We start from the raw sequence: 23,759 nt of genomic DNA, 5'->3' as shown, positions 1-23,759 counted from the left end.
ATATGGAAACAGATCGAATACAAGAATTTATTTTGAGTTTTATTATACGTAAGATAGACTGAGACTTATAAATGAGTAAAAATGCGTCCTCATACTTTTTATACCCACCACCGTAGGATAAGGGGGATATTCATTTAGTCATTCCGTTTGCAACACATCGAAATATCAATTTCCGACCCTACAAAAGTATATATATTTCGGATCGTCGTAAAATTCTAAGAAGATTTAACGATGTCCGTTTGTCTGTCCGTCCGTCTGTTGTAATCACTCTGTAGCCTTCAAATACTGACATATTTTTTTGATTTTTTGAGGCGAAGATAATTTAATCTTATTATTCCTTTTGTATTTCTCTTTCGAGGCGAGCATAACACGAATCGCCGAAAACTTTTTGATAAATTTCTATTTTATCGATTTTTATACCCTCCACCATAGGATGGGGGTATACTAATTTCGTCATTCTGTTTGTAACTACTCGAAATATTCGTCTGAGACCCCATAAAGTATATATATTCTTGATCGTCGTGACATTTTATGTCGATCTAGCCATGTCCGTCCGTCAGTCTGTCTGTCGAAAGCACGCTAACTTTTGAAGGTGTAAAGCAAGCCGCTGGAAATTTTGCGCAAATACTTCTTATTAGTGTAGGTCGGTTGGGATTGTAAATGGGTCATATCGGTCCATGTTTTGATATAGCTGCCATATAAATCGATCTTAAGTCTTGACTTCTTGAGCCTCTAGAGGGCGCAATCCTCGTCCGATTTGACTGAAATTGTTTTGGTATCACTTTCAACATCTGTGCTAAGTATGGTTCAAATTGGTCCATGTTTTGATATAGCTGCCATATAAACCGATCTTGAGTCTTGACTTCTTGATCCTCTAGAGGGCGCAATTCTCGTCAGGTTTGACTTCAATTTTGCACGTGGTGTTTTGGTATTACTTCCAACAACTGCGCTAGGTATGGTTCAAATCGGTCCATGTTTAGATATAGCTGCCATACAAACCGATCTTGGGTCTTGACTTCTTGATCCTCTAGAGGGCGCAATCCTCGTCCGATTTGACTGAAATTGTTTTGGTATCACTTTCAACATCTGCGCTAAGTATGTTTTAAATCGGTCCATGTTTTGATATAGCTGCCATATAAACCTATCTTGAGTCTTGACTTCTTGAGCCTCTAGAGGGCGCAATTCTCGTCTGATTTGACTAAATTTTTGCACGTGGTGTTTTGGTATCACTCTCAACAACTGCGCTAAGTATGGTTCAAATCGGTCCATATTTTTATATAGCTGCCATATAAACCAATCTTGGGTGTTGACTTCATGAGCCTCTAGAGGGCGCATTTTTCGTCCGATTTGACTGAAGTTTTGCACGTGATGTTTTGGTATCAATTTCAAAACTGTGTTATGTATGATTCAAATCGGTTCGTAATCTGGTGTAGCTGTCATATAAACCGATCTTATATCATGACTTCTTGCGCCAATAGAGCGTGCAATTCTCATCCGATATGGCTGAAATTTTGCATGAGATGTTTTGTTATGACTTCCAATAACTGTGCTAAGTATGGCGCAAATCGGTACATAACCTGATATAGCTGTTATCTAAACCGATCTGAGATCTTGACTTCTTGAACCTCTAGAGGCCGCAATTCTCATCCGATTTGGCAGAAATTTTGTACAATAGCTTCTCTCATGACCTTTAACATACGTGTCAAATATGGCCTGAATCGATCAATAACTTGATACAGCTCCCATATAAATCTATCTCCCGATTTTGCTTCTTGAGCCCTTACAAAGCGCAATTCTTATGCGAATGAACTGAAATATTCTACAATGCCTTCTACAAAACCATTGCATTTTTGTAGACAAAATACTGCGAAAAACTCATCAAAATGTTTGCGTTGCCATAGGCAATGCCAGGGCGATCGGGGTTAATGATCGTACAATTTTTGCAATGAAAACATAAAGCCAGGAGATATCACAGCACCAACCTTAGTGTGGTGCATTTCGAACTCTTGGTTAAGGAGATCATCATCGAATACTTTTAGATGGCTTCCAGAGCCGTAAGTTGATAGATTGTACTTACGTAGGTCGCCTTAATTGCGAAAACGTAAAGACAATCTCGTCTGTTTGCAGACGGGGTTCCGAGCTTGGTTAGTGTCGTACTTATTTTATCAGCCTTTTTACCTTGTTAAGGAGGCCTATGATGGCCTCCTTAACAAGGTTGGTGTTGTGATATTTTCTGACTCCACTTTTCCGTTGGAAAATATTCTTCGATCATTAAGCTCGTCTCGAAAGGGAAATAAAATGAGGATTATTTGCAATCGGTGGTAGAAAGTTCAAGTCATTCCAAGAATGGTATTAACACAATCCCGGTTTTATACTAAAGCCAGCAACAGGAATTAAAACCAATTCTTGTTTGGTAATAAATGTAATACCAAACGGTACTTATCGTTATTACTACCATACGGAGTTGGTTAACTGTGTGCTGTCGATAAGTTTATTTTTTCTTTCATTCATTTCTATCTCTTTCTGTTTTTGGCGTTCTGGACCACGTTTCGTGAGGGTATAAATATATCTTTCAAAAACTCTTATTTACCACATGAAATAAATCATTTGGTTTCCCTCGGATGCCACACGTTTGTGTTTGCTTTAAGACACGCTATACTTCTAGCGCTATATTACCCACAATTCTTATTTACTGGAAACAATAGAGTATTAAACATTGTCTGGCTTTGCCTTTAATGACGTCAAATAAGTGAATGCTTAGGCAATATTTGCACAACTTGTTCAAAGTGCTTAAAATATTAAAAATAAAATAAAAATCAGCAACAAATGATACATTGTCACATTCTATAGCCACAAAAAACAATGTCTTGAGAGGAAATCCCCAAACACACAAGCAATAGCTTTGTCGTTCTAATTCAAATTCTTAACACTAGGCCTTAGGGCTATTCTCTCAATGCTAACTTAGAATGTCCGAAGATGTTGGAATCCTGTAAAAAATTGCATATGTCTATATACGAGCATTCTTAAGGATTTTAGATTATTTTGTTTAAAACTGCTAGCCTAGAGTTAAGAGATTAGGATTTCGACCTCTAAAGGCTCAAAAAGTCAATATCCCAGATCGGTTCATATGGCAGCTATATTAGGTTATGTACCGATTTGCGCCATACTTGACACAGTTGTTGGAGTCATAACAAAACACCTCATGCAATAAAGCCAAAATCGGATGAGAACTGCGACCTCTAGCGGTTCAAGAACCAAGATCGGTTTATATAGCAGATATAACAGGTTAAGAACCGATTTGAACCATACTTAGCCCAGATGTTGGAAGTGACACTAAAACACTTCATGCAAAATTTGTTGAAAGTGACACCAAAACACCTCATGCAAAAGTTCAGCCAAATCGGATTACAATTGCGCCCTCTAGCGGCTCAAGAACTCAAGATCCAAGATAGTTTTATATTGCAGCTATACCAGGTTATGAACCGATTTACACCATACTTAGCACAGTTGTTGGAAGTGATACCAAAACACCACATGCAAAATTATAACCAAATCGAATAAAAATTTAACCCTCTAACAGCTCAAGAAGTCTAGACCCAAGCTCGGCTTATATGGCAGCTGTATCAAAACATGGACCGATTTGAACCATACTTAGTGCAGTTGTTGGAAGTGATACCAAAACAAAACTTGCAAAATTTCAGTCCAATCGGATAAGAATTGCGCCCTCTAAAGGCTCAAGTAGTCAAGATCTCAGATCGGTTTAGATAGCAGCTATATCAGGTTATGTACCGATTTACGCCATACTTAGCACAGTTATCGGAAGTCATAACAAAACACCTTATGCATAATTTCAGCCGAATCGGATGAGAATTACGCGCTCTATTGGTTCAAGAGGTCATTATCCAAGATCGGTTTATATGGTAGCTATATCAAAACATAGACCTATTTGAACCATACTTAGAACAGATGTTGAAAGTGGTACCAAAACAATTTCAGTCAAATCGGACAAGGATTGCGCCCTCTAGAGGCTCAAGAAGTGAAGACCCAAGATCGGTTTATATGGCAGCTATATCAAAGCATGGACCGATTTCGCCCATTTACAATCCCTACCGGCCTACACTAATGAAAGTTATTAGTGCAAAATTTCAAGCGGCTAGCTTTACTTCTTCGAAAGTTAGCCTGCTTTCGACAGATAGGACGGACAGACGGGCGGACGGACATGACTAGATCGACTTAAAATATCACGACGATCAAGAATATATATACTTTATGGGGTCTCAGACGCATATTTCGAGGTGTTACAAACAGAATGACGAAATTAGTATGCCCCCATCCTATGGTGGAGGGTATTAAAATAATGAATAAATAAATTGGCTGAGTTTATCAAAACTGCACAAATGATATAAAATGAATTGTTTTGAATATTTCTTTAAAATTGCTTGAGCATTTTTGGTTATATTTTTTTATCAGTCATCTGTTGCTGTCGATTTGAAGCAATATTTTCTCAGCTTGCAAACTAAAAAGTTTTTCAATATGAATTCAATTTTTATTTCATTAGTTCCTACACAACAAGACGGAAATCTTATAAATTGAAGTACAGAATTATGTATACTAAAGTCATATCCAAATTAAAGGAAAGATTGTAAAATGTAAACAATCAAGCAAAAAATATTTGAAATCAAAACTTTGAGGTTTACAATATTCTAATGAATTAACAATGATTTAAAAGGTTTGAACATGTGTATAAAGTATTCCAATGTATTGCGATTATGCTTAGTAAGTACAGCCAAGCGTCTATGCCAAGATCTACAATATTATTTTAATGTATGACAAATATTTTATTTTATTTTCAATTCCGGATGGAGTCTAGTGGTTACTCATGAGGGAGTGCGATGGCACTCAACTTCTAAAGAGTCTGGCCATCATCACCAGCTTTCTACAGACGACTGCTCCATAATCGTCATACAACAGCAGGAGTTTGGTTCTCTATGGTGTAGTAGCAGGTGAATAGTTGATATATAAACACTCCTTTGGATTTATGGAATTATGGTCAAAGTGAATAATTTACGCCCAGTGGATCCAGATGGTGATGAGAATGGAATGGGGAATAATAATTCTATTGTATTTATGGAGTCCATGGTGAAGATTCTATAACCGTAGATTTCGGATGATGACTAGGCGCCAAAAAGCTGATGAACGACAAATAGCTCGATAAACTTCTTACATACTCCTAAACAAAACAATGATGCTAGGGATCATGTAGATTAGCCTGAACCACATAAGGCTTTTGAAAATCTACAAATTCATCTATTCGAGTAAGATCTAAACTTGGACATGGACAAAACCCTACATTCATGGAACCATTCAGAACCATGTCCGTCGAGGATAACGGTAGGTAACATCGTGCCTTATCGCTAAAAATAGCATTAACGTTTTCTTATTCCCACAATTTAACACATAAGACTTCACATAAGCAAGAGTGGAGCGCAATGAAGGCCATACGTTTTTATTGGAGCGCAATGATAGCCACACGTTTACAGTACACCAAAATCAGTGGCTGTGACGGAAATCAATGGGATCATAGTGTGGCTTATTGTGATTCCTCTCAATAACCTATTACTCTTCAATTCTGGTAATTTAACTGGTGTCGCCAATAATTGCAGCACATTTCATCAATTGCCCACTTTACCTCTTCGATTTAAATTTGCTTGGATCCAGTCCTCTTAACTCCTCCAGTTCCTGAATATACTACATCCAAATCATAACCGGCTTTGATTGAGTTCAGCAGAGGCTTTCAGAGTGGTAAGACAACATTCCTTACCTAGTTTCGTGCAAATCGATTGAAAATTGTGGTAACTACATCGATGAAAGTTTAAATCGGGCGGTGTATATACATACACTCATAGAAAAAACTTAGCAAACACTGTCTGCTGTATATTAATAGTTAATTTTGCTGCTATTGTAGCAGTAGTTCTTCTATTATAGCAGTAGTTCTGCAATTTCAGACCAGCAGGCTTACTGCTGAAAAGTCAGTTGTTTGCTGAAAATGACTGCTGTTTAGTTATGAGGGGGGAGTTAGACGATATATAAAACACAAATTTAAATTTGTGCCCCTGTGAATGTTTATAATAACCACAAAATGTAAATTTTCCTTAATTTTTATACTGGTGTTTGTAACACCTAGAAATATGCGCCTAAGACCCCGTAAAAATATATTCTTAATCGTCATGTCATTTCAAGTCGATCTAGCCATGTCCGTCCGTCTGTCTGTCCGTCCATCCGTCTGTCTTTTGAAAGCACGCTAACTTTCGAAGGCCTAAAGCTAGTCGCTTGAAATTTTACGCAAATATTGTACATGGGCCATATCAGTCCATGTTTTGATATAGCTGCCATGTATACCGATTTTGGGTCTTGACTTCTTGAGCCTCTAGAGGGCGCAGTTCTAATACGATTGGAATGAAATTTTGCACATCGTGTTTTGCTATGATATCCAACATCTGTGCCAAGTACGGTTTACATCGGTTCATAACCTGATATAGCTGCCATATAAACCAATCTTAGGTCTTGACTTCTTGAGCCTCTAGAGGGCGCAATTCTTATCCGATTGAAATGATATTTTGCACGAAGTATTTCGATATGATATCCAACAACTGTGCCAAGTATGGTTCAAATCTGTCTATAACCTGATGTAGCTGTCATATAAACCGATCTAGGGACTTGACTTCTTGAGCTTCTAGAGGGCGCAATTCCTATCCGATTTGGCTGAAAATTTGCATGACGTATTTTATTATGACTTTCAACAAATGTACCAAATAAGGTTCAAATCGGTTCATAACCTGATATAGCTGCCGTCTGGGATCATGACTTCTTGACCCTCTAGGAGCCATTTATACCGATCTTGGGTCTTGACTTCTTGAGCCTCTAGAGATCGCAATTCTTATCCGAATGAAATTAAATTTTGCACGTCGTGTTTCGCTATGACTTCCAACAACAGTACTAAGTTAGGTTCTAATCGGTCCATAACCTGATATAGCTGTCATACAAACCGATCTTCAATCTTGACTTCTTGAGCCTCCAGAGGGTGCAGTTCTTATCCAATTGGAATGAAATTTAGCACGACGTGTTTTGTTATGATACCCAACCACTGTGCCAAGTGCGGTTCAAATCGGTCCATAACCTTATACAACTGTCATATAAACCGATCTAGGGACTTGACTTCTTGGGCCTCTACAGGGAGCAATTCCTATCCGATTTGCATGACGAATTTTATTATGACTTTCAACAAATGTACCAAATAAGGCTCAAATCGGTTCATAACCTGATATAGCTGCCGTATAAACCGATCTGGGATCTTGACTTCTTGACCCTATAGAGGTCGCAATTATTATTTGATTTGCCTGAAATTACGTACGACGGATCCTCTCATGACCATCAACATACATTTTTATTATGGTCTGAATCGGTCTATAGCCTGATACAGCTCCCATATAAATAGATCTCTCTATTTTACTTCTTGAGCCCCCAAAGGGCGTAATTCTTATTCGAATTTGCTGACATTTAACACAGGTCCCCAACATATAATTTTGTGTTCCGGCTCGGACCATATCTTGATATCGCTCTAATAGCAGAGCAAATCTTTTCTTTTATCCTTTTTTTGCCTAATAAGAGATGCCGGGAAAAGAACCCGACAAATGCGATCCATGGTGGAGGGTGTATAGGATTCGGCCCGGGCGAACTTAGCACGCTTTTACTTGTTTGATTCAATTCAAAGAGGTAGATTAAATAAACTGGATGCTTATGGGAAGTATTTGACGAATGAAATCTTGAAAAATTTAATGATGACATATAAACCTGTTAACCAATTAAATAGGCAAACCCTTTCGGTTTTGTTCAATTTTTCGTTGAACCTGAATTGCATAGTGCATAAAAAATACGATCTCCACCTTGGTTATAAAAAAATGACAGATGAACACATGTAACAGAAAGCATGTGCGGTCATCTCTAAGCCGAAGGAGGAATTTCTGGGTCTTACCATACATTTTATCACAGCCACAGTAGTAGTGCAGGATGAAATTTGTGCTGAATTTATTATTTCCATGTAAATGATTCCTTTGTATACCAATTTCATGCTAGGTCCTATAATACTCTACTGTAACCCTTAGAAAGTACTACATCCTACTTTGGACGTGGTGTCGGGATGATCGTTATACGATCGCTCAAAAGGAAAAATTCGAGGGTGTGTTTCTGTATCTGCAAAAAGAAATTGTCTCTTTTATAGCAAGGGACGGTCTAATGTCCATATCATCAAACACTTTTCAACATAACCCGCTTAGATTGTTGTATTCCTATGACTGTTATCCGATGTATCCTCTCCAAAGATAGTAACACAACAATATTACGATACCAGCGTCCGTCTAATAGTTATATGCTCACATCCTGCTGTTGGGTTCCATCTATAAAATCACGAATTTTTTTGATTCAATTAATTTTTTAATTGAAACTGCTATACTCACGAAAATGATAATAAAAAATTTTGTATTAAAAAAATGTATATTCCATTAAAAAAAACAGTAAGGAAGGAAAATAGTCGGGCAGCTACAGTAAAGGTACAATGTGGGACCTATATCCAATTCTGAACCAATTGTGATGGACCTCGGGAAGCAAATATGTTCAAACAGTAAAAACTACGGTTGACAAATGGCAAATTACCCAAAATCTGACGAACGCATAAATGGGAGCTATATCTAATTCTGAACCGATTCCAAGCAAACTTCTCAGATAATGTGGTAGTCGTCGAGGAAAGCGTTGTGTAAAATTTTGGCAAGATTGGTCAATAAATGCTCTTGCAGTGGCTCTTAAAGTGAAAATCGGGCGATATACATATATGACAGCTATATCTAAATCTGGGCCGATTTCTATGTAATTCACCAGAGAGTAAAAATAAAATCCCTCCTGCCGAATTTCGAGCAAATCGGTTAACAAAAGACCATTTTATTGCAATATTACTGCAAATCGGACGAACATATATATGGGAGTTATATCTTAATCTAAACAGATTTTGACCGTTGTGCAATATTTTGGCAAGATTGGTCAATAAATGTGCTTCCAGTGGCTCTAGGATTGAAATTCGGGCAATATATACATATGAGAGCTGTATCTAAAGCTAAACCGATTTTTATGAATTTCATCAGTAATGTCGAGAGTCGTAAACAAATCCTTCCTGCCAAATTTCGAGAGAATCGGTTAATAAATGAGTAATTTACCGTTATTACTGAAAATCGGACGAACATATATATGGGAGCTATATCCAGATCTGAACCGATATTTTCCAATTTCAATAGTCTTCGTCTCTAGGCCGAAAAACATGACTGTACCAAATTTGAAGACGATCGGATGAAAACTGCGACCTATACTTTGTACACAAATTAACATGGACAAACGGACAGACAGACGGATGGACAGACAGACAGACGGACATAGCTAAATCGAATCAGAAAGTGATTCTGAGTCGATCAATATATATCAATGGGTCAATCTCTCTTTCTTTTGGGTGTCATAAACTAATTCCCTAGGTTATAATACCCTGTAGTGGTGTAAGGTATAAAAATACTTACAATTGTTGAAACATGTATGACTTCAAACTGCCAAGACAAGTACGGTCCATATCGCTCCCATATAATTATAAAAGTTTTTGAAAGAAATTCCCACATTCGAACCGGCCGAAATTAGTAATCCAAAAGGACGAACTGATAGGAGTTAAATAGAGTCCCGGTATCCTATCAAGAAATACAAGTCACAAGTCACAGCGAAATCCGGAAATAAATCAGCTTTTTATGGGATTAAGACCCTAATTTGGAAGGTCGGTCTTTAGGGTAGATACATCGAAATATGGTCCAATCTGCACCATTTTCGGTTCGTACAACGGGAAGCCTAGTCCAATCGCAAAAGTAAATTTCAACAAAATCGGCTAATAAATAGGGGTTTTATGGGCTTAAGGCCCTACATCAGCTGATCAGTTTGTATGGAAGCTATATCTAAATATAGTCTGATGTACACCGTACTCGGTTCGAATATCGGGTAAGCAAGTGCAATTTACTGGTATGGATTATGTGCTCCTTTTAGGCGCTTACGACCCGTATGAACCATTTTAAGTCGATCTAGCTAGATATATCTGTATGTCCGTCTGTGAAAAGAACGCATACTTTCGAAGGAGGAAAGCTAGACGTTTGAAGTTTTACACAACTACTTCCTATTAATTACTGGCTTAGGTGTATGTCCATAGTGGCATGTGGCGGATTAATATCTGCACCCTTTTTTCAACCTAACCTAACTCCCTATTAATGTAGATCGGCTGGCACTGTAAATGGGAGATACCGGTTCATATTTGAATATAGCTGCCATATGAACTGATCTCCCGATTTAACTTCATGAGCTTCTAGAGAGCGCAATACTTATCCAATTTGGCTGAAGCCAAGTTTGTCCCGAATCGGTTCGTAATCTGATATAGCTTCAATAGCATAGAAGTTTGTATCCATTATCCTTTGATTGACAACTGCAATCCATGGTGGAGAGTTAATAAGATTCGCACACAATAGCACACTTTTACTTGTTGTTTTTTAGAATTTTATTTCTTCACAGCGCTATCGATAAAAGCTCTTGTGGCTTTCGTATCACTATAAACTCCAGGAAAACCCACACGAGCACATCCCACACCAAACGAGACAATACCGCATACCAAGCCTTTGTAAATGACAGGACCACCCGAATCGCCGGAACATGAATCCTTTGAACCGGGACTGCCAGCGCAAAACATCATACTTGTGATTGGAATGACATCCTTGTATTGTTTTGTACACGTACTCTTGTTGATGATTGGAAACTTCACGCTACGTATTTGTTGGGATATGCTACCACTCTCTTTGGTCAGACCCCAACCGGACACTTGTACTTCCATGCCGGCGCTTAAGGTGCCATTATAGAAAGTGGTAGGTTTTGCGCTACCCGTGGTAATGGGAGTGGTCAATTTGAGTATGGCCACATCCATATTCATGGTATCTGGATCCCAGCTGGGTGGCAAGAAAAATTTGGAAACTTTACTTCTGACGCCTGTGTCCGTTAGCTTGGTGGCTCCTGTGACAACAGTAAAATCGGATGGTCTCGCACCATCAACACAATGGGCTGCGGTGAGCACCAAGTGTTTTGCAATCAAGCAGCCGCCACAAGTGAAACCTCCCATTCTCCAGATCTGTACCATATAAGGCACACTAGAGATAGTTGTCAATTGGCCACCCACAATTGCGTCCAGAAAATTCGGTTTGGTTATTGGTTGCGTTGACACTCACAAGCCACAGAGTGGGGATAAAAAACAAGAGATTTTTGATAACCATTGTATGGTGTAGGTCTGTTGTGATTAAACTGAGTTTTCTTTTCGCTCTAAGTGATTTTTATGTGTTTTTGGTGAGTGCAAAACTCCGTCTATTTTGCCAATGGAATGGAGAAGCGCATGTTCAAATATTTGTTTCATAATTTTATCCATTTTTAAGCAGTCTATTGTTTTATGTTTCGCGTGTGTTGCGATTTTGTTGCGACGGAAATGCCCTTAATAAATTAAATATTGGGTTGCCCAAAAAGTAATTGCGGATTTTTTTAAAGAAAGTAAATGCATTTTTAAAAAAACTTAGAATGAACTTTAATATCAAATATACTTTTTTTACACTTTTTTTCTAAAGCAAGCTAAAAGTAACAGCTGATTACTGACGGAAGAAAGAATGCAATTACAGAGTCCCAAGCTGTGAAAAAATTTGTTAATGCCGACTATATGAAAAATCCGCAATTACTTTTGGGCAACCCAATATATGACGTCAGTTACACTTTCGTACAAATGTTTTACAGTGTAAATAATCAGCTTACCATTCGTACACTTAAGGTTGAGCTTTATTCATGAGCGTAACCTTGAAAAAATGCAATCCTGCACCCAAATCCCACAAAAGCAACTTCTAAATGTTAAACAAGTAAAAGCGTGCTAAGTTCGGCCGGGCTGAATCTCATATACCCTCCATCATGGATCGCATTTGTCGAGTTCTGTCCCGGTATCTCTTTTTAGACAAACAAAGGACAAAAGAAATAATTGTGCTAATTGAATTGAATGTTGGAGACCACAGTAGAAGTCTATATGTAAAATTTAAGCCAAATCGAATAAGATTTTAGCCTTTTAGGGGCTGAAGAAGTAAAATAGGGAGATCGGTATATATGGGAGCTGTATCAGGCTAAAGACCGATTCAGACAATACTTGAAACGTATGTTGGAGGTCATGAAAGAAGTCGTTGTACAAAATTTCAGCCAAATCGGATAATAATTACGCCCTCTTGAGGCTCAAGAAGTCAAGATCCCCGATCGGTTTATATGGCAGCTATATCAGGTTATGGATCGATTTGAAACATATTTGGCACAATTATTGGAAGTCGTAACAAAACACCTCGTGGTAAAATGCCAGCCAAATCGGATGAGAATTGTGCCCTCTAGTGGCTCAAGAAGTCAAGACCCGAGATCGGTTTATATGGCAGCTATATCAGGTTATGGACTGATTTCAACCATACTCAGCACAGTTGTTGGAAGTCATAATTAAACGCCTCATGTAAAATTTTAGCCAAATTAGATAATAATTGCGCCCTCTAAAGGCTTAAGATATCAAGATCCCAGATTGGTTTATATATCAGCTATATCAGGTTATGGACCGATTGAAACCGTACTTAACACAGTTGTTGAAAGTCATAACGGATAATAATTGCGCCCTCTAGTGGCTGAATTGTTAGTAGACGATTTGGGGGTGAGAGCAGAGACAACGTTGAACAGCTTTTGATGAAAACCACTTGATACGAAGGGACTCACGTAGATATCGGAATCGGGGAATAATGATATTGATCGAAGGCTTATCATGACAGAATTTGAGGAGCTTCAAACCATTTAAGTAAACTGGACCCGATGGAACATTTCCGACGTTACTACAGAACAAGCGCGGACCATCTGGCCTGTATTTTTACAGCGTGCCTAGGACTTGTATATACTCCGAAAGCCTGGCAAGAGGCAAGGGTGGTGTTTATACCCAAGCCCGGCAAGGCAAGTTGCGCAACACCAAAACCATGGAACGCATTGTGGACACCATGATACTGAGTAGGACATCCAGCGAACAATGACGTTCACACTGGCGGTATGTATTGACATCGAGGGTACTTTTAGCAATGTGCGAACCGACACACTGATCAATCCTTAGACCAGTTACGGGTAGACCAGGTTCTTAAGAACTGGATAAATCATATGCTAAGGAACAAGTGGATATATCGTGGATCCCATAACATAAATATAAAGGAGAAAGTGGCACAGGGCGAACCATCGGGGAGCATTTTTCCGCCACTCCTAAGGGTGTTCACCATAAATGACCCATTGCGGATGAATATATAGTCCGATATAGCGAATCTTCGAGCTTAACATGCTTATGGACAAAAAAAGAATCTGTGCAAAGTTTAAGCACAATATCTATATTTTTAAAAACTGTAGTGTGATTTCAACAGACAGACAGATAGACAGACATCTTAGATTTTTACTCTGATCTAGAATACATAGGGTAGGAAATGGACATTTCGATGTGTTGCAAACAGAATGACAAAATGAATATATCCCCATCTTTCGGTGGTGGAAATCCGAAAGGGGGGCGGACGCTCCCCTGTTGTGTCTCCACCTAGGTACCGGTATCTGTTGTACGCGAAAGTCAGGCAAAGACGAAGGAAATGCTCCAACGTCTCATCATCTTTCCCGCATGCTCTACACATGCTATCACTTGCCGCACCGATTTTACACAAGTGAGCTCGTAGTTCTTTGTGTGCCGTTATGATACCAATAGCTATACTGGCCTCCTTTTTGCTTCATTTCAGTAATAGCCTCGTCTTCTCACGATCAGGATACCCCCATAGGATTTTCGCCGTCCTACCGACCGTTTCGCTGTTCCACAATGTTGCATGCGCATTCTTCGCTCCCACTCCCTTAACTCGGTCTGCGTCGACCCGAAAGGCTTCGGGTTAACCAAATTTATCGACGGCAGTTCTCTGGCCTTCACTGCGAAATCGTCTGCCCTTTCATTCTCCCTTACCATGTTACGGCCCGGCACCCAAACGATGCAGAATGTGCCATCCTCAGAGAAGGCGTTAACCTTCTTCTTACACTCCAAGACTTTTCGTGAACTTACCGTCCTGGTTGTTATTGCACTTATGGCAATTTTACTGTCGGTAAATTTGTTCACACTCGACGTCCTCGCGTTAGCACCACACCATTTCATGCATTCCGTGATCTCCCGGATCTCCGCCTGCAGGATCGTATTATGGTTTGGCAGTCTAAAGCAGATCTCAGTCCCTGGGTTTTCAATGAAGACACCCAGGGCCACTCTGTCCGCTACCCTTGATCCATCTGTGTAACATGATTTTCCAGATGGCAATAATAGGGTTCCGTTAGTCCAAGACTGCGACGCTGGCAGCAATGCACTCGACCTCAAGTGTTGTCTCCGGTATCCGATCTGAAACCTCTTCTCTTCCTTCCAGATTTCCTATAGTCGTTCGATTATACCGCAATGGTATTTAATCTGTATGTCAATGAGTCGGATATCTAAAATAGTCTAGTCCAGTGCCCTAGTGGGCGTGGTCCTCATCGCTATGCCCATGCCAAGTGAACATGTTCTCTGAACCTGTTGTATGGTTCTTATATTGCACTTTTTCTCCATAGCAGTCCACCAAACTATTGAGGCGTAAGCAAGTATTGGTCTAATATCGCCATTTCGAGCCTACGGCCCGTCTACATAGTGCTCAACATCTGTGGGCCTTCTCAGTATGCTCCTAAATGTCACACTTCCAATTATGTTTCCTATGCAAGATCACTCCTAAGTATTTGACCTTGTCAGATATCGAAATCGTCTTATTGAGGAAACTTGATGCGTCAAATTGGCCCACCTGTGTTTTCCTCGTGAGCAGGCATATTTCAGTCTTCTCTAGGTTAACATTGAGACGCCTTGGTCTAGCCCACTCATACGCCATATGCAAGACCCTTTCTGCATAGCTGGGTCGGATCCTTACCCCTAAGAAGTATTACACTCAACCAAATTTATTATTAAAAACAGCAAAAATGTTTGCTAAAACAGCATGAAATGCTAAAAATGGGAAAGCAAACATAACTGCTGTTTCACCATCATTGGTATACATTTCGAAATGCGGTTGAGCTCGCACGCATTTTTCCTTATTGTTCTAATAATGAGTACAAGGCTGTTTCTAAAGAAACAAGTAAGAGCGTGCCAAGTTCGGCCGGGCCGAATCTTATATACCCTCCACCATGGATCGCATTTGTCGAGTTCTATGCGCGTTATCTCTTTTTAGACAAACAAGGAATATTGAATAAGAACTGTTATGCTATTGGAGCTATATCAAGTTATAGACCGATACGAACCATAAATGAATGCTGAACATTGTAAAAGTCATTGTGTAATATTTCAGGGGCTCAAGAAGCAAAATCGGGAGATAGGTTTATATGGAAGCTGTAACAAACTAATGATCGATTCAGAACATATTAGACACGTATGTTGAAGGTAATGAGAGAAGCCGTTTCTTCTGCCAAATTGGATGAGAAATGCGGCTCAATATGTCAAGATCCCAGACCGGTTTATAAGGCAGCTATATCAGGATATGCACCGATTTGTGCCATACTTGGCTCAGTTACTCGAAGTCATAACAAAACACATCATGCAAACTTTCATTCCAATCGAACGAGAATTGTACCCTCTAGAGGCTCAAGAAGTCAAGATCCAAGATCGGTTTATATGACAGCTATACCAGATTATAAACCGATTTGAATAATAATGGGCACCACGTGCAAAATTTCAGTCAAATCGGATTGGAATTGTGCCCTCTAGAGGCTCAAGAAGTCAAGACCCAAGATCGGTCTATAGTGCAGCTATATCAAAATATTGACTGATTTGGCACATTTACAATCCCAACCGACCTACACCAGCAATAAGTATTTGTGCAATATTTCAAGTGGCTAGCTTTACTCATTCGAAATTTAGCGTGCTTTCGACATACAGACGGACGGACGGACAGACGGACCGACTTAAAATGACATGACGATCAAGAATATATATACTTTATGGGGCCTCTGACGCATATTTCGAGGTGTTACAAACAGAATGACGAAATTAGTATACCCCCATCCTATGGTGGAGGGTATAAACAAATTATGGCATGTATACAATCAGCGGTGATTATAAATATCCACTGCATCACACATTTACATTTTTATAACCAACGCCGAAGGATGGGAGTATACTCATTTTGTCATTCCGATTGCAACACATCGAAATATTCATTTCCGACCCTATAAAGTATATAATATATTTTTGATCAGCGAAAAATTCTAAGATGATCTAGCCATGTCTGTCCGTCTGTCTGTTGAAATCACGCTACGGTCTTTAAAAATAGAATTATTGAGCTGAAAATTTGCACAGATTCCTTTCTTTGTCCATAAGCAGGTTGAGTTCGAAGATGAGCTACATCGGACTATATCTTGATATAACCCCGATATAGACCGATCCGCCGATTTAGGATCTAAGGCTCATAAAAGCCACATTTATTAACGGATTTTGCTAAAATTTGGGACAGTGAGTTAGATTAAGCCCCTCAACATCCTTCTACAATTTGGCTCAAATCGGTCCAGATTTGGATATAGCTGCCATACAGACCGATCCGCCCACTTAGTGTCTTAGGCCCATAGAAGCCATATTTATTATCCGATTTTGCTGAAATTTGGAACAGTGAGTTAGATTAAGCCCCTCAACATTCTTCTTCAATTTGGCCCAGATCGGCTCAGACTTGGATATAGCTGCTATATATACCGATCTCTCGATTAAAGGCTTTGGGCCCATAAAAGGCGCACTTATTGTCCGATTTCGCAGAAATTTGGGACGGTGAGTTGTGTTAGCAAGTTTGACATCATTCTTCAATTTGGCTCAGATCGGTCCGGATTTGAATGTAGCTGCCATATAGACCGATCTCTCGATTAAAGGCTTTGGGTCCATAAAAGGCGCAATTATTGTCGTATGTCGCCGACATTTGGGACCGTGAGTTAAATTAAGCCCCTCGACATACTTCTGCAATTTGGTCAGATCGATCAAGATTTGCATATAGCTGCCATATAGACCGATCTCTCGATCTAAGGTTTTGGGGCCATAAAAGGCGCATTGATTGTCCGATTTCGCCAAATGCCTTCGATGCCTTTGTATCGGTGTAAACGCCAGGAAAACCCACTCGGGCACAGCCAACACCAAAGGAGACAACACCGCATACCGCGCCATTGCATATTACTGGACCGCCCGAGTCGCCTGAGCATGAGTCCTTGGAGCCAGGATTGCCAGCACAAAACATGGTTTTCGTAAGAGCGATCACACCACGATATTGACTTGTGCATGTACTCTTGTTAATGATGGGCACTCGGACAGTGCGTATTTGCTGTGAAATGCTGCCACCTTCACTGGTGCGACCCCAACCGGAGACTTGGACCTGGGTGCCTGCTGTGTAACTGCCCGTATAGAAACCCACAGTTTTCGCGGCTCCACTTGTTATGGGGGTAGCCAATTTCAGTAGAGCAATATCCATATGCATAGTAGTTGGATTCCATGTTGCAGGCATTAGCAATTTGGAAACTTTGCTTTTGACACCTGTGTCCGTGAGTTTAGTGGCTCCTGTTACTACTGTGAAATCAGCAGGATTCGTATCCTCACAACAATGTGCTGCAGTTAAAACAAAGTTGGGCGCCACCAAAGCTCCGCCACAGGTGAAGGTACCTCTCTTCAAAAGCTGCACCATATATGGCACACTGGAGATGGTTGTCAGCTGACCACCTACAATGCGTCCAACAGCAACAGTTCCATTGTTTGCTGCACTCGCACTGCACAACCAAAGGCTTAGAATACAAACTACAAAACTTTTAAGGAACATTGCTCGCTGAAGGCTTATCGCAGAATGCCTACAATTTTGAAGTTCAGGGCCTTAAAAATGATTTTTCTCCATGTGATCCATGGCAACTCAATGGAATTGTCGAAGAAGTAGGTGAAGCGTATGTTCAAATATTTGCAGACATTTTTAGGTTTTCTATTGTTTTAAGTTTTGCGTGTGGCAAATTAAAAACAAAAATCTCCCAAAAAAAAAAACTTCAATTGTTTGAAATCTCTGACGTAGGTTACACTTTTAAATATATTTAATATATTTAAACTTAAACTTTGTTAATTCATGGCCCAAATATTTTTGTGTTATTTAATTAAGAATTATTGTGAAATATCCGAATATTATAATGTTGCCACAAAAATATTTCAATATTTAGAAAAAGTTTTTAATCAAATAAGATGTGATCTGTAAAGTATTCGGTAAGGATGTCAAAGGGTTTTACACAACCATATCAATGAAATTGGGATATCGATTAATGTACAGTTCACCTGATACGAAGCGTTACCACACTGGTATATCTGTCAAACAAGAAATGACAGCTACATCACCGAAGGTTTCATTGACAGTCCATTATATTGTTTGCAAGCCACCAATTGCAACTGAGTTTATTTCAAAAGAAAATGGGTCATAATAGTTTTATGGCTTTATATTTGACTGGAAAATCACAACCGGCTATTGTTGGCGAACTCAAACCCATCTAAGTAAACAAAATGTTAGTGTATCGCACCATAAAGTCTTACAATGATACTGGTAGAGTTGACAATAGCCACGGTGGTGGTCAACACACCTGATATAATTCGGTGAGTGAATGCTCGAATTCAACGAAATCCACCCCGTTGTGGCAATTAAATGTCTAAAGATATGAAATATCCTGTGAAAGAATGCAGCAAAAATCAAACAAGTAAACACACAAATCTTGTATACCCTACACCATGGGATAAGATTATTATCCGATTTAGCTGAAATTTAGCACGATGTGCTTTATTATTACTTCCAACAACTGTGACGAGTATGGTTTAAATCGGTCCATAACCTGATATAGCTGTCATATAAATCTATGTGGGGTCTTGACTTCTTGAGCGTCTAGAGTTCGCAATCCCTATCCGATTTGGCTGAAATTTTGCAAAACATGTTTTGTTATGACTTCCAACAATTGTGTTTAGAATAGTTCAAATCGGTCCATAACCTGATATAGCTGCCATGTAAACCGATCTGGGGTCTTGACTTCTTGAGCCTCTATTGGCAGCAAATCTTATCCGATGTGGCTGAAATACTGTAAGAGGTGTTTCGTTATGACTTCCAATAACTGTATTTAGAATGGTTCAAATCGGTCCATAACCTGATATAGCTGCCATTAAAAACAGATCTGGGGTCTTGACTTCTTGAGCCACTAGAGGGCGCAATTATTATCCGATTTGGCTGAAATTTTGCACAGCGGCTTCTCTCATGACCCTTAACATGTCGTGTCGAATGTGGCATGAATCGGTTTATAGCCTAATACAGCCTAAGTCAGCTGTCAAAGACCTGACGTTGCAATCACCAGTAGGGACTTCTAAAAGCAGTCCTAAGTCTTTCTTACTCGGCCCCTTGCACCCACGACTTCAGGTCAGTCCACATTTGCGCAATTATTGTAGAAATCATCCATCTGCTTCCGATTTGTCCACCCTCTGGCTCGAATAACACAGTTGTCTAGTCTCCATCTGGCTTCCAGCCAGCCGGGAATATATCATCGGTCATTGCCTGTGGCTCTTTACCCGAATGAGATTTTATCTCCTGCAATATTTCTCCGCATCCGGGATGAAACAAAAATTGTTGTCACCTTCGCCGTGGAAGGGACGGAGACATAAAGATTTTTATACCTTGCCCCGGCTGATTTCGTAACTACCGGCTGGATTGCAAAAAATTTTTGTGTCCGCTAGTTTGTTGAATTAAGAGAGTTTTACCTCTGTCTCTCCCCTATTCCACCGCACGATTTTTCGGTAACGACTTTAGGTTCCCACGTTGAAGGCATATACATTAATTTGAGCATCTTCCTTAACTTTTTGTCGCTTATGACGATGCGAGTCGAAAGCTGATCTATCCAGCGAAAGCCCTAGACCTTAAATCGAGATCCGTCTATATAGCAGCTAAATCAAAATCTGGACCGATGTCGGCCAAATTGAAGAAAAATGTCGGAAAATTAATGCGCCTTTTATGGACCCAAGACCTTAAATCGAGAAATCGGACTATATGGCAGCTAAAAAATATATTAAAGGGCCTAACACAATTCACTGTTCCAAATTTCAGCGACATCAGAGAATAAATGCCCCTTTTATTAACCCAAAACCTCAAATCGAGAGATCGGTCCATATGACAGCTATATCCAAATCTGAACCGATCTGTGCCATATTGCAGAGGTATGTCAAGAGGCATAACTTAACTCACTGCCCCAAATTTCCTCGACGTCACACAATAAATGCGTCTTTTATGGGCCCAAAACCTTAAATCGAGAGATCGGCCTATGTGGCAGCTATATCCAAATCTGGACCGATTTGGGCCAAATTGAAGAAGATTATCGGATTATCGGATCGGATTATAAATGCGCCTTTTTTTGAGCACAAAACCTTATATCGAGAGATTGTTCAATATGCCACCTATATACAAATCTGGACCGATGTGGGCCAAATTGAGGAAGGATGTCGAGAATCCCAGCACAACTCACTGTCCCAAATTTCAGCGAAATCGGACAATAAATGCGCCTTTTATGGGCCCAAAACATTTTATCGAGAGATCGGTCTATATGGCAGCTATATCTGAATCTAGATCGATCTCGTCCAAATTGAAGAACGATGTTGAAGGGTTCAACGCAACTCACTGTCTCATATTTCAGCGAAATCGGACAATAAATGCGCCTTTTATGGGCCCAAAACCTCAAATCGAAAGTTCGGTCTATATGGCAGCTATATCCAAATCTGAACCGATCTGTGACATATTGAAAAGGGATGTCGAAGGGCTTAACACAACTCACTGTCCCAAATTTTGGCAAAATCGGGGCCAAGACCTTAAATCGAGAGATCGATCTATTGGGCAGCTATATTTAAATCTAGACCGATCTGGTCCAAATTGAAGAAGGATTTCGAAGGGTCTAACACAACTCACTGTCCCAAAATTTCGGCGAAATCGGACAATAAGTGCGACTTTTGTGGGTCCAAGACCTTAAATCGAGAGATCGGTTTATATGGCAGTTATATCCAAAACTTGACCGATCTGGGTGATTTGAAGAAGGATGTTGAAGGGCCTAACAGAGCTCATTGGGAGACCACCGTAGCGCAGAGGTTAGCATGTCCGCCTATAACGCTGAACGCCTGGGTTCGAATCCTGGCGAGACCATCAGAAAAAAATTGTCAGCGGTGGTTTTCCCCTCCTAATGCTGGCAACATTTGTGAGGTACTATGCCATGTAAAGCTTCCCTCCAAAGAGGTGTCGCATTGCAGCACGCCATTCGGACTCGGCTATAAAAAGGAGGCCCCTTATCATTGAGCATAAACTTGAATCGGACTGCACTCATTGATATGTGAGAAGTTTGCCCCTGTTCCTTAGTGGAATGTTCATGGGCAAAACCAAGACCTTAAATAGAGAGATCGGTCTACATGGCAGCTATATCCAAATCTGGACCGATCGAAAGGTCTACCCAAATTTGCACCAGTCTGGGCCAAATTGTAGAAAGTTGACGACTAGCCTAACACAACTCGGTGTCCCAAATTTCAGCAAAATCGGCTAAAAAAATATGGCTTTTACGAACCTAAGTCATTAAAACGGCAGATCGGTCTATGGGCTATATAAAGATATAGTCGGATATAGCCTATCTTAAACTGAAACTGCCTGTGCCAAATTTCAGCTCAATATCTCTGTTTTTAAAGACTGTAGGGTAATTTCAACAGGCAGACGGACGGACAGGCGGACAGGGGGACAGACGGACGGACGGACGGCAGACGAACGGACACGGCAAGATCGTTTTCGATTTTTACGACGATCAAGAATATATCTACTTTGTGGTGTCGGAAATGGATATTTCGATGTGTTGCCAATGGAATGCCAAAATGAATATTCCACCAGTTGGTGGGTATTAAAATAATGCGCATTTTTTTATAAACTTTGTGAAATTTCCCACAAAAATTAGAGTTTCTGAACGATATTCCATACTTACTTGTTGAAGGCTAATGGGGTTTGGTTAAAAAATTGTTTCTTAATGCTATTTTTGTTTAAACTTCAGCTTTTAATCAGTTCTCTTTCTCACTGAAATGTAAAAAATATAACTCATTGGGGTTTCATCTCTTCATAGCATTTTTTATAAAAGGCAGTGCTCTATTCAAAATTGTATAAATACCCGGAAAACCTACGCGTGCACATCCATTGCCATATGAGACAATACCGCATAACTTGCCTTTGCATATTGCAGGACCACCAGAATCACCGAGGCAAGCATCTTTCGAACCGGGAACACCAGCACAGAACATGGTATTCTGCAGAGTGAATACATCCTGGTATTGTTTTACACATTGATCTCTGTTGACTACAGGAACTCGAGTGGTGCGAATTTGTCGTGACATTTTGCCATCTTCAGTAACACGACCCCAACCGGATATTCGAACCTCTAGACCGGGGTTTAGCTTCCCTCGGTAAAAACCCACAGTTTTTGCAGCTGCAGTAGTAATGGGTGTAGCCAATTTAAGAACTGCAGCATCCATGTACATGGTTGTTGGATTCCATGCTGCAGGTAATAACAACTTTTGAACTTTACTTCTCACGCCTGTCTCCATCAAATTTGTGGCTCCGGCCACCACAACTACATTGGCTGGATCCAATTCTCTAAAGCAATGGGCTGCGCAAAGTACAAAATTCTTGGCCACCAAGGCTCCGCCGCAAGCAAAGCTTCCATTCTTCCAGACTTGTACCATGTAGGGCACATTGCTAATTGTTGTAACCTGACCACCCACAATGCGTGTCTCCGCCGCACTGGTGTCATTACTAGCTGTTACTATATTCCATAGCCCCAAGATGAGTATAGAAAATGCGAATTTTGTTAAATACATTATATGATGAAGGCCTAATGCGTATTGGCATAAGTTTTGAAATGCAAAGGTTCTTATTTATTTTTTATGTTTTTTTGTTTGAAAAATGTGCATTTATTTTATATAGTTTGGGCTAAGCGTATGTTCAAATATTTGTTTATGATATTTTATTTACCAACTCACTTTTGTTCAAAACGTGTGGGTTGTAGGAATTTTTTGAAATCCCTAATAATAATCATTCTTTTTAAAAATAAATAGTTCTGACGTTGTTAAGACTTTTGTGAATGGAGGTAGTAGTTGGATAGCAATTGTTTTAACAGCCAACGATACCACCTAATCTTGTGGCAATTTCAATACCTTGACTAGGCCTCTAGATCGAATAAGTAAGTAAGTGAGTAAGCTAAGTTCTGCCGAACCGTATATTGGGTACACCCAGAGAAATCATTGGCCGGCTGAACTTAGCAAGTTAGACCGTGCTAAGTTCGGCCGGGCCGAATCTTATATACCCTCCACCATGGATCGCATTTGACGAATTCTATGCGCAGTATCTCTTTTTAGGTAAACAAAGAATATTGAATAAAAACTGTTATGCTATTGGAGCTATATCAAGTTATAGTCCGATTCGGAGCATAAAGGAATGTTGAACATTGTAGAAGTCATTGTGTAATATTTCAGT

The 23,759-nt window shown here is 39.8% G+C and overlaps 2 protein-coding genes and 1 long non-coding RNA gene across 3 annotated transcripts; 1 reads left to right on the top strand and 2 right to left on the bottom strand.

Annotated features, from left to right (window-relative positions):
* The first annotated feature begins 4,700 nt into the window (after positions 1 to 4,700).
* Positions 4,701 to 5,796, top strand: LOC106080584 (uncharacterized). Its single transcript, XR_001220235.2, has 4 exons — positions 4,701 to 4,776; positions 4,871 to 5,003; positions 5,075 to 5,391; positions 5,463 to 5,796. It is a non-coding gene; the product is annotated as an uncharacterized LOC106080584 (long non-coding RNA).
* Positions 5,797 to 10,624: 4,828 nt separating this feature from the next.
* On the bottom strand, positions 10,625 to 18,032 carry LOC106080583 (trypsin alpha-4). Its single transcript, XM_013242002.2, has 2 exons — positions 17,295 to 18,032; positions 10,625 to 11,245 (listed from the first exon to the last, which is right to left on the bottom strand). The coding sequence occupies exons 1-2, from the start codon at positions 18,024 to 18,026 to the stop codon at positions 10,625 to 10,627; spliced, it is 1,353 nt and encodes a 450-aa protein (XP_013097456.2). The 5' UTR covers positions 18,027 to 18,032.
* A 4,307-nt stretch (positions 18,033 to 22,339) lies between these two features.
* LOC106080570 (seminase-like) lies at positions 22,340 to 23,104 on the bottom strand. The gene has a single exon (XM_013241988.2). The coding sequence runs from the start codon at positions 23,102 to 23,104 to the stop codon at positions 22,340 to 22,342; it is 765 nt and encodes a 254-aa protein (XP_013097442.2).
* Between the last annotated feature and the right edge of the window lie 655 nt (positions 23,105 to 23,759).

The sequence above is a fragment of the Stomoxys calcitrans genome, chromosome 2, assembly GCF_963082655.1.
Source record: "Stomoxys calcitrans chromosome 2, idStoCalc2.1, whole genome shotgun sequence".
NCBI lineage: Eukaryota > Metazoa > Arthropoda > Insecta > Diptera > Muscidae > Stomoxys > Stomoxys calcitrans.
This window is presented reverse-complemented; position numbering and strand designations above follow the sequence as displayed.

Bases quoted from the DNA above. Each gene is read 5' to 3' on its own strand.
- LOC106080583 (XM_013242002.2), bottom strand. From the start codon at position 18,026: ATGTTCCTTAAAAGTTTTGTAGTTTGTATTCTAAGCCTTTGGTTGTGC. The intron at 11,246-17,294 runs GCATTTGGCGAA...TATATGGTACAG, and splicing joins CCGATACAAAGGCATCGAAG to ATCTGGAGAATGGGAGGTTT.
- LOC106080570 (XM_013241988.2), bottom strand. From the start codon at position 23,104: ATGTATTTAACAAAATTCGCATTTTCTATACTCATCTTGGGGCTATGG.